Source organism: Dermacentor variabilis, chromosome 7 (genome assembly GCF_050947875.1).
Source record: "Dermacentor variabilis isolate Ectoservices chromosome 7, ASM5094787v1, whole genome shotgun sequence".
In the NCBI taxonomy this organism is placed as follows: domain Eukaryota; kingdom Metazoa; phylum Arthropoda; class Arachnida; order Ixodida; family Ixodidae; genus Dermacentor; species Dermacentor variabilis.
In genome coordinates this window covers 138118603-138133068 of record NC_134574.1, presented here as the reverse complement: position 1 = coordinate 138133068, position 14466 = coordinate 138118603, and the positions used below count along the sequence as shown (strand labels likewise).

Here is a 14466-nt window from a genome sequence, read left to right as displayed (position 1 = left end):
AATGCTTTAGCCTCTCTTTATTTGGGGTTACCATTTATGGAATGCCAGAATGTACACACGAACACTAACTTAGCGTTTACAGTCCCTTTGTAGCACGGAATTCAATCATAGACGATTGTTATCGCAACCAATCACAACATGTCGTTATCAACACCGCTACTGTCCCGTACGTCTCCCCTATTCCGGTATTCCGTGAACGGTAGTAGTAGAATTTTAGCTTATCCGTAAACGTATTACTCTTCGTGGAATATAGGGTTACCGCAGGCGCTTACGCCGGCAGCCGCGTTCGTGGCACCATCTTGTGACGCAGTCTTTAACCAAAGAGGACTGTTGAAGTTGGACTGCTGCTTGACTGCTGTTGCGAAGTGTTGGTAGCAACATAAACACAAACGCCACATCCTTCTTTATTTTTGTTTCTTTATTTTGCTCGAAGGGAACACTCACGTAACACACAAAAAAAATTTTGAGGTCTTAAGAGTGGAACATGATAGCATTTATCTGTACGGATCCTTGACCTGCTTCTCACGCTTCCCGGCAGCTGCAGCGTATGTAACCGCAATGTTTACCGTGAGGCCCTGGCGGCTTTCTGGTAGAAAATCGGCCGGGCCAATCCCGGGGGTACTGCACAGCGTCGTGAAAAATTACATCCTTTTCAGGTTTCTGTTATTTCATCGCACTTTTAACATTTAAGATTGAGAAGATGTGACATAAAAGGCATGCGCTGTCTTTGTCTTGTTTCGTGACATTTGTTTGAGGGCTGTCGTTCTCAAAATTCCGAGGAATAACTTTGTCAAGAATGTAAGACAAGGTGCGAGAAACTTTAGTCATAGAGTGGTGCGGTAATATATCCCGCAAATACCGCGTGTCGTATAGCAAGGCGCGGCATATCATCATCATCATCATCAGCCTCAGCCTAGTTACGCCCACTGCAGGGCAAAGGCCTCTCCCATACTTCTCCAACTACCCCGGTCATGTACTAATTGTGGCCATGTTGTCCCTGCAAACGTCTTAATGTCATCCGCCCACCTAACTTTCTGCCGCCCCCTGCTACGCATCCCTTCCCTTGGAATCCAGTCCGTAACCCTTAGTGACCATCGGTTATCTTCCCTCCTCATTACATGTCCGGCCCATGCCCATTTCTTTTTCTTGATTTCAACTAAGATGTCGTTTACCCGCGTTTGTTGCCTCACCCAATCTGCCCTTTTCTTATCCCTTAACGTCACACCCATCATTCTTCTTTCCATAGCTCGTTGCGTCGTCCTCAATTTCAGCAGAACCCTTTTCGTAAGCCTCCAGGTTTCTGCCCCATATGTGAGTACTGGTAACACACAGCTGTTATACACTTTCCTTTTGAGGGATAGTGGCAACCTGCTATACGTGTACTTAAATACGCACGGACAACTCCGCCGACGCCTACACCGACAGCGACACGGGGCCCTTTACGCTGTCGCGTTAAAACGTATTAAACGCGTTGTAATTGGACAAAAACAACCCAAGATGTTGCTGTTCAGCGTTGCTGTACTGCTACGTGTCCGGTAACGGTATACCTTTAGCGTGTCCGTATAAAGTATTACCCTGTACGGAACACCGAGTTACCGACACGTCGACGTCAGCCGAAACGCTGGTCACGACATCTTGTGTCACTTTGTTCAACCACAATAGTATTTTACGAACGTTATTATGTTGCAAGGATGTCATCGTGAAATGTAAATGAAAAAAAAAAATAAAAGAAGCTTCATGTTAACGACTATGTTGCTGCCGACGCTTTACAGCAGCATTTAAGTAACATATTCTGACAGTCGTTGCAATAACAGCTCTATGTCTTCTTGTTTGAAGCCTACGCTAGAAGGTGGCGCTGCAGACGCGCCTGTTCCCGTCTACGCCTACCGTAACCCGGTATTACATAAACAGTAGTAAGCTTATAATGACAAGCTTAAAGCAACATAGAGGAACATATAGAGCTGTATTGGGAAACTGCGTTTCTCTACAGTAAAAACAAACAAACAAATAAATAAATAAATAAATAAATAAATAATAAATAAATAAATAAAAGAATCTGTCGTTACCGCGAGAGTAGGATTGACAAGCCAAAAACATACGCAAAAGCAAAAGAAGGGTTTGAGACGCCTCCTTAACACCACCGCACCAGCTCACCTTCTTGGCGACATAGATTTCTACGGCGTCTGCTTGTTGCCTAGTTCATTTGTTACCGCTAAAGATTGGCCGCATTCTATTGTAAACGAGCCAGAGGCTGAACTTTACTGAGTCACGACGGCAAGGGGGGAATACGAGAAGTTAAAAATTTATCACGTCACACTCACGTCACAAATCTCAAGGAGGGGGGGGGGGGGGGGGTCGCTGAGTGAAACTTAAGGAACTGCCAGTTTCACTTTTACCTTCTTTTTTTAACGATCAGCTTGTCACCACAAAATTTGTGAAAACATTGTTTTAAATGAGTATACTTTACCCGTCTATAGTGATTTATCGCTTCTCTTCGGCGTCTCCTCAAACCGCTTTCAAATTTGGCGCCTCGCAGTACGGCTCGACGATGACCAGCGCCGCGGCGGACGGCGTGGACGGCGTGTGCCGGCCCTTCATGCGGACCCAGGCGCTGAACGAGGAAGGCTCGTCGGGCCCGCGGTCCGGCAGCTCGGACCCGGAGTACACGTCGAGCAGCGAGCAGTCGTGCGACACGGTCATCTACGTGGGCCGCCACCAGGACTTCACGGACAACGAGGGCCCGCCTCCCGCGCTCGAGGCGGTGCTGTCGGCGCCCACGCCCCAAAACTCGCCCGCCAGGACCGTGACGGCCAAGCCTCCGGAGTCCCCGGCTCGGCACGGCGGGGGCGGCAGTGCCTTAGGACCGGCGGTCGCCAGGCCGGAGACGTCGGCGACTTCAAAGGTTGGTGCTGCTCCGAAAGGTGTCATCATCATCATCATCAGCCTGGCTACGCCCACTGAAGGGCAAAGGCCGCTCCCATACTTCTCCAACTACCCCGGTCATGTGCTAATTGTGGCCATGTTGTCCCTGCAAACTTCTCAATCTCATCCGCCCACCTAACTTTCTGCCGCACCCTGCTACGCTTCCCTTTCCTGGGAATCCAGTCCGTAACCCTTTATGACCATCGGCTATCTTCCCCCCTCATTACATGTCCTGCCCCTGCCCCCCCATTTCTTTTTCTTGATTTCAACTAAGGCGTCATTAACTCGCGTTTGCTCCCTCACCCAATCTGCTCTTTTCTTATCCCTTAACGTTACACCCATCATTCTTCTTTCCATAGCTCGTTGCGTCGTCCTCAATTTAAGTAGAACCCTCTTCGTAAGTTTTCAGGTTTCTGCCCCGTAGGTGAGTACTGGTAAGACACAGCTGTTTTACGCAAACCGGTGTTTCGGTGTTATACCTAAAGGTGCGCTTAGAGGCTTAGCATGGGGCGTGTGTAGCCCTGTGCTAATAAATTATCTACGCAGACAGACACTTTAAAGAGACCCCCTGGAGGTCGAAATTATTCCGGAATCCCCGGCTACGGCTTGCCTCAAAATCAAATCGTGATTTTGGCCCGTAAAACCTCAGAATTCGATTTCTCGAATTCCGCCATATTGACTAGGTCGCCATTTTGTCACGAGGCTCTGACTGGCCCACAAGGCCGTTACGGTCTCTCTGATTGGCTCACAACGCCACCATTGTACAATTTGGCAACATGGCAGAATTTGACCGTCCAGAATAGCACCACCGGCCTGCCCGCTTCAAGACGTACGGGTAGCCGTTTCTGAGCCGTTTCTGAGCCGTTTCTACTCGTTTTGAAGAAGGCTCGCAGAACAAGTAAGATGTCATTATGCCCGAGTTTGTTTGACTTCATTGCAACTATTCAAATTGAGAGTTCTGACACATTCGCGCCAACGAGGTTTTAAGAAAAGCCTCGTTGTGTTTTGTGTGGGTTGATGAGGGTTTCAATCGTTTAAAGCTGCCACGAACGAAGGAAAGCGCGTGCGCTGCCCTGTGTAGCCCGAAGCCACGCCAAGACAAGTAAATCCACCCGTGCAAACGACCTTTGTGTTGCGATAGGCCATGGGTCTTCGTCTCTTGATAATGACCAAGGAGATTTAAATTTCGTTTTATACCTCCTTGATAATGACAACCAGACTCGTTAAGAGCGACGAGACAACGCCCAAACTGTCTCGCCGATGCGGGATGAAAGGTAGCAAGTCTACAACACTAGTCGTTTCCCTTGAAGGGGCCAAATTGGTTTTCGAGAAAACGATGGTTTCGCCCAAAGGCGGAGCAATTCAAAACAAGGATTAGCGTTACCACGAAGGCGTCTCAGAACGCTATGTATCATGTCGAGAAGCGCCACCAGAGGGAGTTGCAGGCGTCGAACCTTTTTTCTTTCTTTTTTTTTTTTTTGTTGTTTAACCTAGGTAGGGCATTAGGCAGTATAATAGCAAGAGCTTGGTGGCGTCACCCACCGCCCCGTTCCAAAGGGGACGCTCATAACATCCATCCATCCATCCTCGAAGTGCTCGAAATGAGACCGAAGGCGGAATACCGACGGCGTCTGTCAGAGACCCAAGAAGGAACTGCACAGATTTATCTTCACGTTTACGGTGTATTTTGCTCAGACTGTGGAGTGTATGCGTTACTGTATATGTTGCGCAAGCAGCTGTAAAGCGGGAATGCTACTTACTGACTGAGCACTCATCGCGTATGCCATAAGCGGAAGCCAAAAAAAAAAAATAACGCTGCTCTGGCTTCGGCAGAGCAGCGTGACGCAGAATGTGAGCAGAATTGAGCAGAATGTGACGGTGGCGCCCACTTGGCTATATGGTGTCTGGTACATATTCTAGGGACTATAGCTCGGCTTTCTCGCTTTGGGAGCCAAGCGTCGCTGGACGTCTCTGGAGGCCTTCTGTATCTCCAGACGCGGACTGCGCACCAGCCATCCATGGCAGGACCATACGACGGTGGCGTCCCGAGAAGCCTCAAGCGTCTGTGTGATTGATATACGTTAGGATGGATAGTTAGGCCTGTTGGTTAAGCACGATCTGAAGTGAAGGCGCGACAACGACGCCCTATGTTTGTGTGCGTTCCCTCTTCGTCCACCGTCGTTGTCGCGCCTTCACTTCAGATCGTGTAATCGCGAGATCGCTCTGAAACTTCTAGCATCGTAAGAAGTTCTTGCGCATCCTCAAAGGCACCTGTTCAGCTGGGAGCCCCAAGTGAATCTAAAATGGCGAACAAAAAAAAACGCGAGAAGCGTTTCAATGGCATGCGAGAGCTCCACGAACACGAGGGGAAAGTTAAACGTTAACGAAACGCCTACATACGTGAGGATTATAATTAGGCATAAATCAGAATTTCCTTCCCAGTTTTCAAATCTTCGAAATAAGGTTCGGTGCTCGTTTAGGAATGCGGTCTCGCGGCTTTTTAAGAATAAAGGCGCGTTAGCAATTTAGACAGCTAGTTTAAGAAAAATTTATAGGGGAACCTTGAGCCGCTGTTGCTGCTAAAACAAATGGATACCAACATTGCAAAGCCTTGTAACTTGCCTCGTTCATTAATTCGGGTGACTGTCTATTTGCAATTTATGTGTAGCTGCGCCTTTCCGTGGGTCCACGTTGTTATCCGGACACTACTTTGAGAACGTGCCGTGTATACAATCCTTTCGTTTCTTGCATATGTTATCGTCCTGGTGGAATTGTGCCGTGATTGTGACTCAGTGTTCGTATCGTCTCTTGTTTAAATGAACTTTTTCTAAACACACATTTCACGCTGTTTGTTGGAATGCGCGTGTTCAATCTGCAACCATAGAGAAAGGCGTTCAATTGAATTTCTTTCTCTGCGCTGCGACTATCGCCGACTTCCTGAGCGTGTTTCCTGCATCGCCGACGAGTGCGAACGCTTGTGGCCCGCATCGATGTTAGTGTACGCGCTAGGACTGACGGGATGTGACACTGCACCCTCCGACTCACGCGTTCGGGGTTTCTTGTTGCATTTTGGTGCAGCGTACACCGTAATATATAGGTCGATGTTTTCTTTCCTTTTTTTCCCGAAATATACAAACAGCTAAAATTGCCCCTCGTCTTATACCGCGGGTGTCCCACGTAACTCGAGCCAAACATTAAAAACGCGCACACGCCACGTGGCTGGACAGAACCAAGTTAATGTTGTTTTCCGTCGCTCACATTGTTTTTCTTTCTTCTTTTCTTATTTTGATTTCCACCTAGTTACATAACTTACATTAGTCCGTCCATTAAATGTTTAGTTTCACCACATTTCTCTCATCTACAAGATCACGACAAGCGTACGGCTTCAGAAGAGATTAATAATTTTTCATACTTCAGCGAAGTTTGCCAAGTTCACAGAATGTGGTCTCCATGCTAGAACTCTGAATGGAAAAGTGACATGTGAGAAAATCAACTTTTTTTATGTATAGAATACTTGGAAAGCTCTTATCCAACTAACTGAAAAATATGCCTCGCGCACCATATCGGGAATAACAATTAAAGAAGTGAACCCGCTACATGACGACATACTGACACCTAGAGAAAACACACCAACCTTACAACTCGGCTTACTAAAAACACTTTACGTACGTTATTGAACCAAGCTGCGCAGATTCACTCGGAAACGTTTCAAGATGCATGTGCCACTTTTTAAAATATTACTACATTCCCGAATGATTTTATTTTTGATTTGTTATCTTGCCCCTGTAGACGTTATAAGCGTAGAGCCCATTAACAGTGCTCTCTCTCTCTCTCTCTCTCCCATTCGCAGTGCGCAGCAGCCAACCGCGATGCCTGCTCGTCTCCCAGCGCCGCAGAGAGCCACGGCAAGGCGCATCACACGCTGAAGAAAAGCCACCGTGGCGGCGGAGCCTCCGCCAAGGATCCGCCTATGACGTCAGCGTCAACGGCGAGCCAGGACGCGGCGGCGGCGTCCGCCGCCGGTGGCGCTAGGCGCGCCAGCGACGAGCTCTGGATCGACGGTCCGCGCTTCTCGAAGCCGCGCTTCGACTCGCGCACCCTGGAGCAGCTGCAGAAGGAGCAGTGGGTCGACGGCCCCGCGGTGGCCGCCGCCGTGTACGGCTACATGGATGACCACAAGAAGAACATGGTCGAGCGCTGGGTGCAGGAGCACTCGCGCTACTCGCAGAGCCCCAAGGGCGCCAAGAAGCACCGGCCGGCCTCGTCCAGCAGGACCGGTGCGTGTGTGTGTGGCTGCCGCAAAACGTGGAAGCGTTCTGAAGCTAAGCTTCACAAGCAATACCGACGTCGCATTTTTTTTTTTGCTCCTTATTTTAAGCGTTCGCTTCTTCTCAGCGATCCAGTCGTTCAACGCATAAGCCTATGCATCAGTGTCCTGATCATATAGAGGGAGATTGATTGATTGATTGATTGATTGATTGATTGATTGATTGATTGATTGATTGAGTGAGTGAGTGAGTGAGTGAGTGAGTGAGTGAGTGAGTGAGTGAGTGAGTGAGTGAGTGAGTGAGTGAGTGAGTGAGTGAGTGAGTGAGTGAGTGAGTGAGTGAGTGAGTGAGTGGAGTGAGTGAGTGAGTGAGTGAGTTAAGAAAAACTTAAATCACAATAACTCTTGCGCCAGTAGCCTAAACTAATGGAGGCCCATGGTGACATACATTGGAATCTTATTTCAACATACGTGACAAAATATTGAAAGGAAGCAATTAGAAACATGCACAAAATGAAAATATAAGATGTTCGGAATTAGAAGTTTGGTAACAAGAAGCACTTCGCCGCAGCTACGAAGGTCCTAGGCACTTCATTGTCGAGTGACCTTGTGTTCCATATTTTTACACCGCATAGGAGGGTGTGAATGCGAGGCTGCTTGTGGGGTAATGTGTTGACTGGGTTCGATCGAGCGAAAAAAGGGAAATGTAGTGAACGGTTCGTGGAGGAGTGTGAGGGGCGTGCGGTGAAGTGCGCTCTGCGGCGCCAGCTCAATTCCTCTTGGGTCAGCGCGTGGGTCACTGCATATCACGTGTCGCTCCCGTCGTGCGCGTCTGCCGATTAGAAGCCACAATACGAACCAAGTAGGAGTTAGAGTAGCGGTGAAGACAAATCGAAAGAAGAGCATTTCAAACGCCGCCGATAACGTTACCGTAATATTCAATCAGAAATAAGTGAAGACAGTAATTATTTCATAGAAGCTAACGCTGTCTTTGACGCTTATTATCGGTGGTTTCTAGCAGATTCTTTTTTTCTTTTTGTGTGTGTGCGTGTGTTTGTGTGGACGTTCTAACCGTCTAAACCTTTAAAGAATACTGGCAGGTATCAGTGTCCCCTAACTAATTTGACGTCGCGAATCATATGACGTGACGCCACGACAGACTGGCTCGGTGAATGCACTAGGAGGTGGATGTATCATTACTCATGATACGTGCACCTCCTGGGTCATGACGTCGCGTTCATGACGTCATGACACCCTGGGTCGCTTCGTTTCTGTGACTGCTGCAGTTGTCACGCGTGAACGCATTTCGAAGAAACGCACGCAACACACTCGTTAGTTTTTAATGACCAATGACGTCATACATAGGTTTATTGCTGCCCGAAGCCTGAGAACTTTGCTCTGTGTCTTGATCGACAACAATAATGTCAATGACGCCAGGATCAGTGTTTTGAGACAACTTTTGTGTCGAATTAAACTATAAATTAAACTATAACCCTCAAACTTTCCAAACATGATTTCTTTGTGTGTCGGAACCATTTGACAGGGACTCTAAAGACGAACACTAAGCTAAGCCAGCTACGCATCTTCTGTAAAATAGATGGCACTGTTATCGCGAAAGGAACCCTGAAAAGCCAGGAAACACGCAGCCACGAAAGACGAGTTGTAACATGTTCTGTTCACAGATGCGTCGGTGTTGTTTTGTAGATACTGCAGAGTGTATGAAAACTAGCCGCACATACGAACTGTGTTCTTTTTTATTTATTATTTTCAGTGCATAATTCCCTATGTGCCATTTTTCCATTTTTTTATGCCGCCATGCTGCTTGGTAATTTGCCTGTCTTTCAAAAGCTATGAGATACTCGTACTTAACATTTGCAGCCGAACTGATGCGATGAAGTCGAACTTCTGATTTTTACATTACTACATGTGCTGCTTGAAGGCAGTAGGGTTTTTTAAGGGCTACTGTACCGTTTATTGAGAAATAACACGCCGCCGCGCGTTGTACTCACCCGCTTGAAATGCTGCACGCAAGCACATCAGTACTTCAGTCGCCGCTGAACACACCTTGAAGCTAACGGCAGTGGGCAAGTAGACGTGAGAGACTGATTCGTTTGTAAATTAATTCATTTTCTCATTCAACTTCTCACTCATTCATTAATTCACTGAATAATTCAATCATTAATTCGTTCATCCATTCGTTCGTTTGTTCTTTCGTTTCAGAAGCCGAGCCAAGTCCTAAGTCGACGCCAGAGCACAGAAAGACGAGGACACACCACGAGCATCACTCGAAGAGGAGGAGCTCGCCGGAGAGGTGTCACGTGAACGGCGGAGCCTCCAAGGAACACCACGAGCGTAGGACCGCGCACGACGCTTCCTCGTCGGAGCAGCACGCCAAGACGTCCAAGTGCACTCCCACCAAGAGAGACCAGGGTCAGAACACGACACGAGAGGAGGTCGCCACCTGCCAGGACGTCCACATGACGGCCGCCGAAGAGGAACAGCCAGAGTCGCCCGTGCAGATGCAGGACTGCTGCCTGCAGGTCACCGAAGAAGACATCCTCGCCGCGACGTCCGGCTGGCCCTCGGCCAAAGACGAGAACCCGCTGCCCGAAGTGGACCAGGGAAGCAGCAAGAACGGAGCAGGCGGCGGAAGTCAGGAGAGCCATCCGCTCCGTGTGCTAAGCGACGACGGCCTCAACTTGCCGTCCTCCTTCACGGACTCCAGGTCCGTAAGCGTGGACCTCAACCACGTCGTCGGCGACGACGCCGAGATCTTGGGACACGTCTACGGGGGCCTGACCTGGAAGCTCCTGCAGGGCACCTTGCTTCAGCGTCGCCGTGAGCGCCACCAGAGGCTCTACGGAGACGACATGAGTGTCGGCGTCAAGGGAGACGTGCTCACCGAGAAGTTGGAGCGCATCGCCAGGCTGCGAAAGCTGACGTCACCGTACTTCGACAACAACAATGAGCGGATACCGTCCCTGCTCATAATGCGTAGCGGAACGTCCAGCCCCACGGGAGGCCGTTACGGCAGCCTTCCGAACCGGAAGCAGCGGAAGGACCTGTGCGACGACCACGACGGCTCCACGGACGACGGCAGCAACAGTGACTGCGCGGACGTCACCAGCACCAAAAGCGAACCGGCTGACTTGGACGCGGACAGGTACGACATCCAGAGGCTGAACATCAAGCCAATGAACGGTCTAAAATTGGAAGCCTTCTACAACCGCATCCAGAAGTCAAACTCCTCGCTCGCCGAGAGCCAGGACCTGTCACCGCCCAAGCTGTCGCCCCAGGGCGACACCCTTTTCCAGTCGTACTCGGAAAAGCTCGATCTCCTAGCGAAGGACTTCGGCGTGTTCCCGGGTGCGCAAGATCCTCCGGTAATAGACGTGCAGCCTCACAGACTGTTCCCGCTGCTTAACGCGAACGGCGAGGCTGATGGGCTCCCAGCAAACCAAAGAGTTCCTCCTCAAAGCACAGATGCTCCGACCGACTCCCCTCCAGAGGCTTCGGGGGACTGTGTTTCGCCGGCTGCTTGCTCCTTCGCCAGGCAGCCAAGGCGGCTAAGCAGCGGAGGACCGAGCGAAGACGTCGCCGCGAGGTTAGCGCAGAGCGGCGACCACGCCCCGAGCCAACACCACGTGGAGAAGTCCGCCTCTAAGCCTAACAGGGTGCTAGCTAATGGCGCTCGCACGAGTTCCTCAACACAGCAGCAGCAGCAGCAACAGCAGCAGCAGCCCGTCAAAACGGAACACTCGTCTCCCAAGAGAACGGTCGCGCCCGGCTCGAAACCACAGCGCAAACTCAGCTCCGGAACTGTTCCAGTTCCAGCGACAGTGGCTGTGACCTCGGCGCACAAGATTTACATGTCACCGTCGCGAGCAGCCGCCAGCCCGACGAACAGCGCTTGCGGCACTCTCACGGGCTGCTGCAGCCCGACCAGGAGCCGAGTGAGCGCCAAGAACGGCCGCGCTCCGACCGCCGCACCGGCGGCTGTGATCACCAAGGCACCGTGCAGCAACGGCAAGCACTGCGACCCGACGAGGCTCGCCAAGAAACCGCAGCACGGTACCAAACAGCAGCCAGCGGGGGCCACCACGTCGACCGCCGCCGCCGACGGTGGCGACCCCGCGTGCGCAGCCAACAACCCGCTCTGCCGCAGCGTGTCGACTCCTACCACGCCCTGCAGCGCGACGGACTCGAAAGCGGCCATCCAGCGGGCGGAGACGGTGGACTCGGGCGCACTGCCGTCCCCGTACGCCACGGTGACGCAGGCAAGGCCCACGATACGCAAGTCGAGCAGCGGCCACGGCAGCAGCGACTCGAGCAGCTTCAAGGGCGTCATGAAGACAGTGCAGGTGGTGCAGTGCTCGGGCACGAGCAGCGGGTACGAGAGCATTATCCTGCGCGACAGCACTCCGGCCTCCAGCCAGGACTCCGGCAGCGAGCGAGGCAACAAGGATGCGCGCGGCCGCAAGGGCTCCCGCAAGGCAGCGCAAGGTAACGCACGATGACCTCTGCGTCCTTCCCTCAGACGGGAGGTTCGTAAGCCACGCTGTCTTGTGGCAGGGCAAGGTTTGAGTACGGTTTGAGCGCTTGTCTACGTCGTTCTCTTTTGTCCTCCGTCTATGTATGCGCTGTAAGTGACGATTGTGGCAGGGTGCAGCGGCTTTGTGCTAGCAGACAGACTGCCCTCCTGCTGCAAAGCTCTTGTGCACCGGTTTGACAATGTTGGCTTGTTGGTCAAATGTGTTAATATGACTGCACGCTTCATCCCAGCTCAGTTTTGCACCCCACTGAGCACTTTAAGACGGAGACTTCCATGTGTGCTCTTCGGAACAAAGTTCTAGATATTATAAGCATCAGAAACACACTCTAGACCGTCTCCACTTTAAAGCAACACTCTGCGCTGAAGTCTGTCAGAGGGAAATCTATTGTTTCGGAAGGAACCCCATTGATTTCTAACAATACGTGGTGCAAAGAGAAATTGATCTGGAAGACAGCTTGTCTTCTCTTGACTGATACCAACAACACTCAGTGGCACTTAAATTTTCATCAGCGTCCTCCTCAGATGCGCAAGGTTGAGGCGTCACTGCTGGGATAGTTTTTTCTGCATGATTACGATGGAAATTTCCGCAATATGAGATCAGTCACGAGAAGAAAGACCAAAACAAATTCTCGTCCTTCTCTCCTTTATCAGGATGATCCTGGTTAATGTCCCTTAGTGCTCATCTAAGACAAAGGGAATGCTGAACAAGCATTAACTCCCTTAACGTAGTAGCCACATCTCTCACATTTAACTCCACTTTCCAGGGTTATTTCGCTCCCTCGATGGAGTGTACGTGCCTGCGTTTTATTAGTGTTAGTACTCGTCGATAAGGCGCATTCACTGTTTGGCCACAGGCAGAATGAGCGTAATCCGCGTGGGAATATAACTCCTCAATGTGGACTTGAGCATAGTGCAAGCATTTTCTGACAGGAAGTTGTCAGAATTCTAATAGCTTCTGCCAGAGTGACGTAAACGCTACTCCATGCGGAGCTACAAGCATGGTCAAAATGGAGTTAAACATGACACAACCGCGTACTTCTCTTCGAGGAATAACTTCTCTATTTCCTTGTCCACTGCCCCTGTGCTCAATGATGTAGCAATCGCACTTTGAGTCCAATCGAGGCACCTTCTCTGCTTGTGCCCAAGCAACGTGAAAATACAACACGATTCGACGTTATTGTGGTTAAGTATGTGGCACAAGCGCCTTCTGATTCATGTATGGAGTAATCACTCTCACCTTGTCCACTCCCTCTGTGCTCGGTGAACTACAAATAGAGTTTTTGGCCCACTCCAGGTACCTCCTCTTGTATCCAAGCAGCGTCAACTCTTCTATATCTGCAACTACCAATATGCTCAATACTGGAGTTATATGTGGCACTAACGTCTTCTCATTCACGCATGAAGTAACTGATCTCTCCCCTTGTCCACTCGCTCTGTGCTCAGTGGCCTAGCAATCGAGTTTTGGTCCACTCCAGCGCTTCTTCTCCAGCAATCTTCTTGTGCCTAGGCAGCGTCAATGCTACTCCACCTGTAGCTACCAATATGCCCAAGCTGGGTGTACATGTGGCAAAAACGCCTACTCATTTATATATGAACTTACTACTATCTTCCCTTGACCGCTCGCTCCCTCCCTCTCCCTCTCTCTCTCTCTCTCACTCGGTGTGTGTGTGTGTGTGTGTGCTCAGTGGCGTAGCAATCGTGCTTTGAGTCCACTCCAGGGACTCCGTTCCTCAGTGCAGGCGGAGGAGTCGGCGGCAGGAGCCGATCGGCGCCGGGCCGAAGCCCACCCGAGAGCCCACCCGTGCGAAGGCGCCAGCACATGCCCGGACTTGGCAGGCACGTGCAGCGCTGGCACCAGCAGCACGGGCACGAGCTGCGCGCAGGAGCTGCCGGGGGCCAGCCCGAAGACGAAGTGGGCTGTGCTGGCCTTTTGTGCTGCAGGCTTCTGGACTTCTACTAGGCGCCGCAGCGGCAGCATAGGCAGAGGCAGGGGCAGCAGAGCCCCCTCGTAGTCGGACAAAGTGGCCTGTGTGTGCTCGCTGTGTGCGACTGTGCGCGGGAGACTCTTCGACCCGCAATAACTTCGTACTGACTGGGGCTTTCTTCTCTTCCTTCTCGAAAAGCAGTGTTTTTACCACAGCATGCAGACGAGTGTCATGGTGCGCATGGAAGAGAGCCTGCTTGGCAACTTACGATGACAATAACAGATAGCATTAGCGTAGCCGAGACACGGCAGCACAATAAATGTAAATACGTGCACCGGAGTGCACGCTAGCACGTAGAAGGCGAGCGACCCCGCTGGTGGCGACATCGTGTGGCACTGCGATCAGTCAGAACGCGTAAGCATAGCCTCCGATAAGGAGAGCGGCCGCCCGCCATCAGACCTCGAGGATAATGGCGTTAGAAACACTACCTGCGTTAGATCATCGCGTCGCAAAACAAAAAATAAGAAAGTCAAATGTACCTCCTCGAAAATAACGCTGCTGCTGACGCCTTTACACCACCACATAAGTGAACTAAGTACAATGGAGTCATTGCAATAACGGATTTCCGTTCTTCTTTTTAAACATCGTGCCGTAAGATGTCACCAGAAGCGTTGCTCCTCGCGTCTACATCTTCGGGCCTGCGTCTGCAATGTGCTGTCATTGTTATTGAGTGAGAAGCCGTTCGGAAGAGGCACTGAGCATTGAAGCTGTATATCTTCAGACATCAAGCTGAGCACTGG

At 50.8% G+C, this 14466-nt stretch overlaps 1 protein-coding gene across 1 annotated transcript in view; it reads left to right on the top strand.

Moving 5' to 3' along the window:
• LOC142587983 (uncharacterized) overlaps positions 1–13881 on the top strand; it is a 456185-nt gene extending 442304 nt beyond the window's left edge. Inside the window, exons 13-16 of the mRNA XM_075699392.1 lie at positions 2537–2902; positions 6773–7199; positions 9410–11692; positions 13481–13881. Coding sequence (XP_075555507.1) covers positions 2537–2902; positions 6773–7199; positions 9410–11692; positions 13481–13701 — 3297 coding nt within the window. The 3' untranslated portion in view covers positions 13702–13881. The remainder of the gene's footprint in view (positions 1–2536; positions 2903–6772; positions 7200–9409; positions 11693–13480) is intronic.
• The last annotated feature ends 585 nt before the right edge of the window (positions 13882–14466 follow it).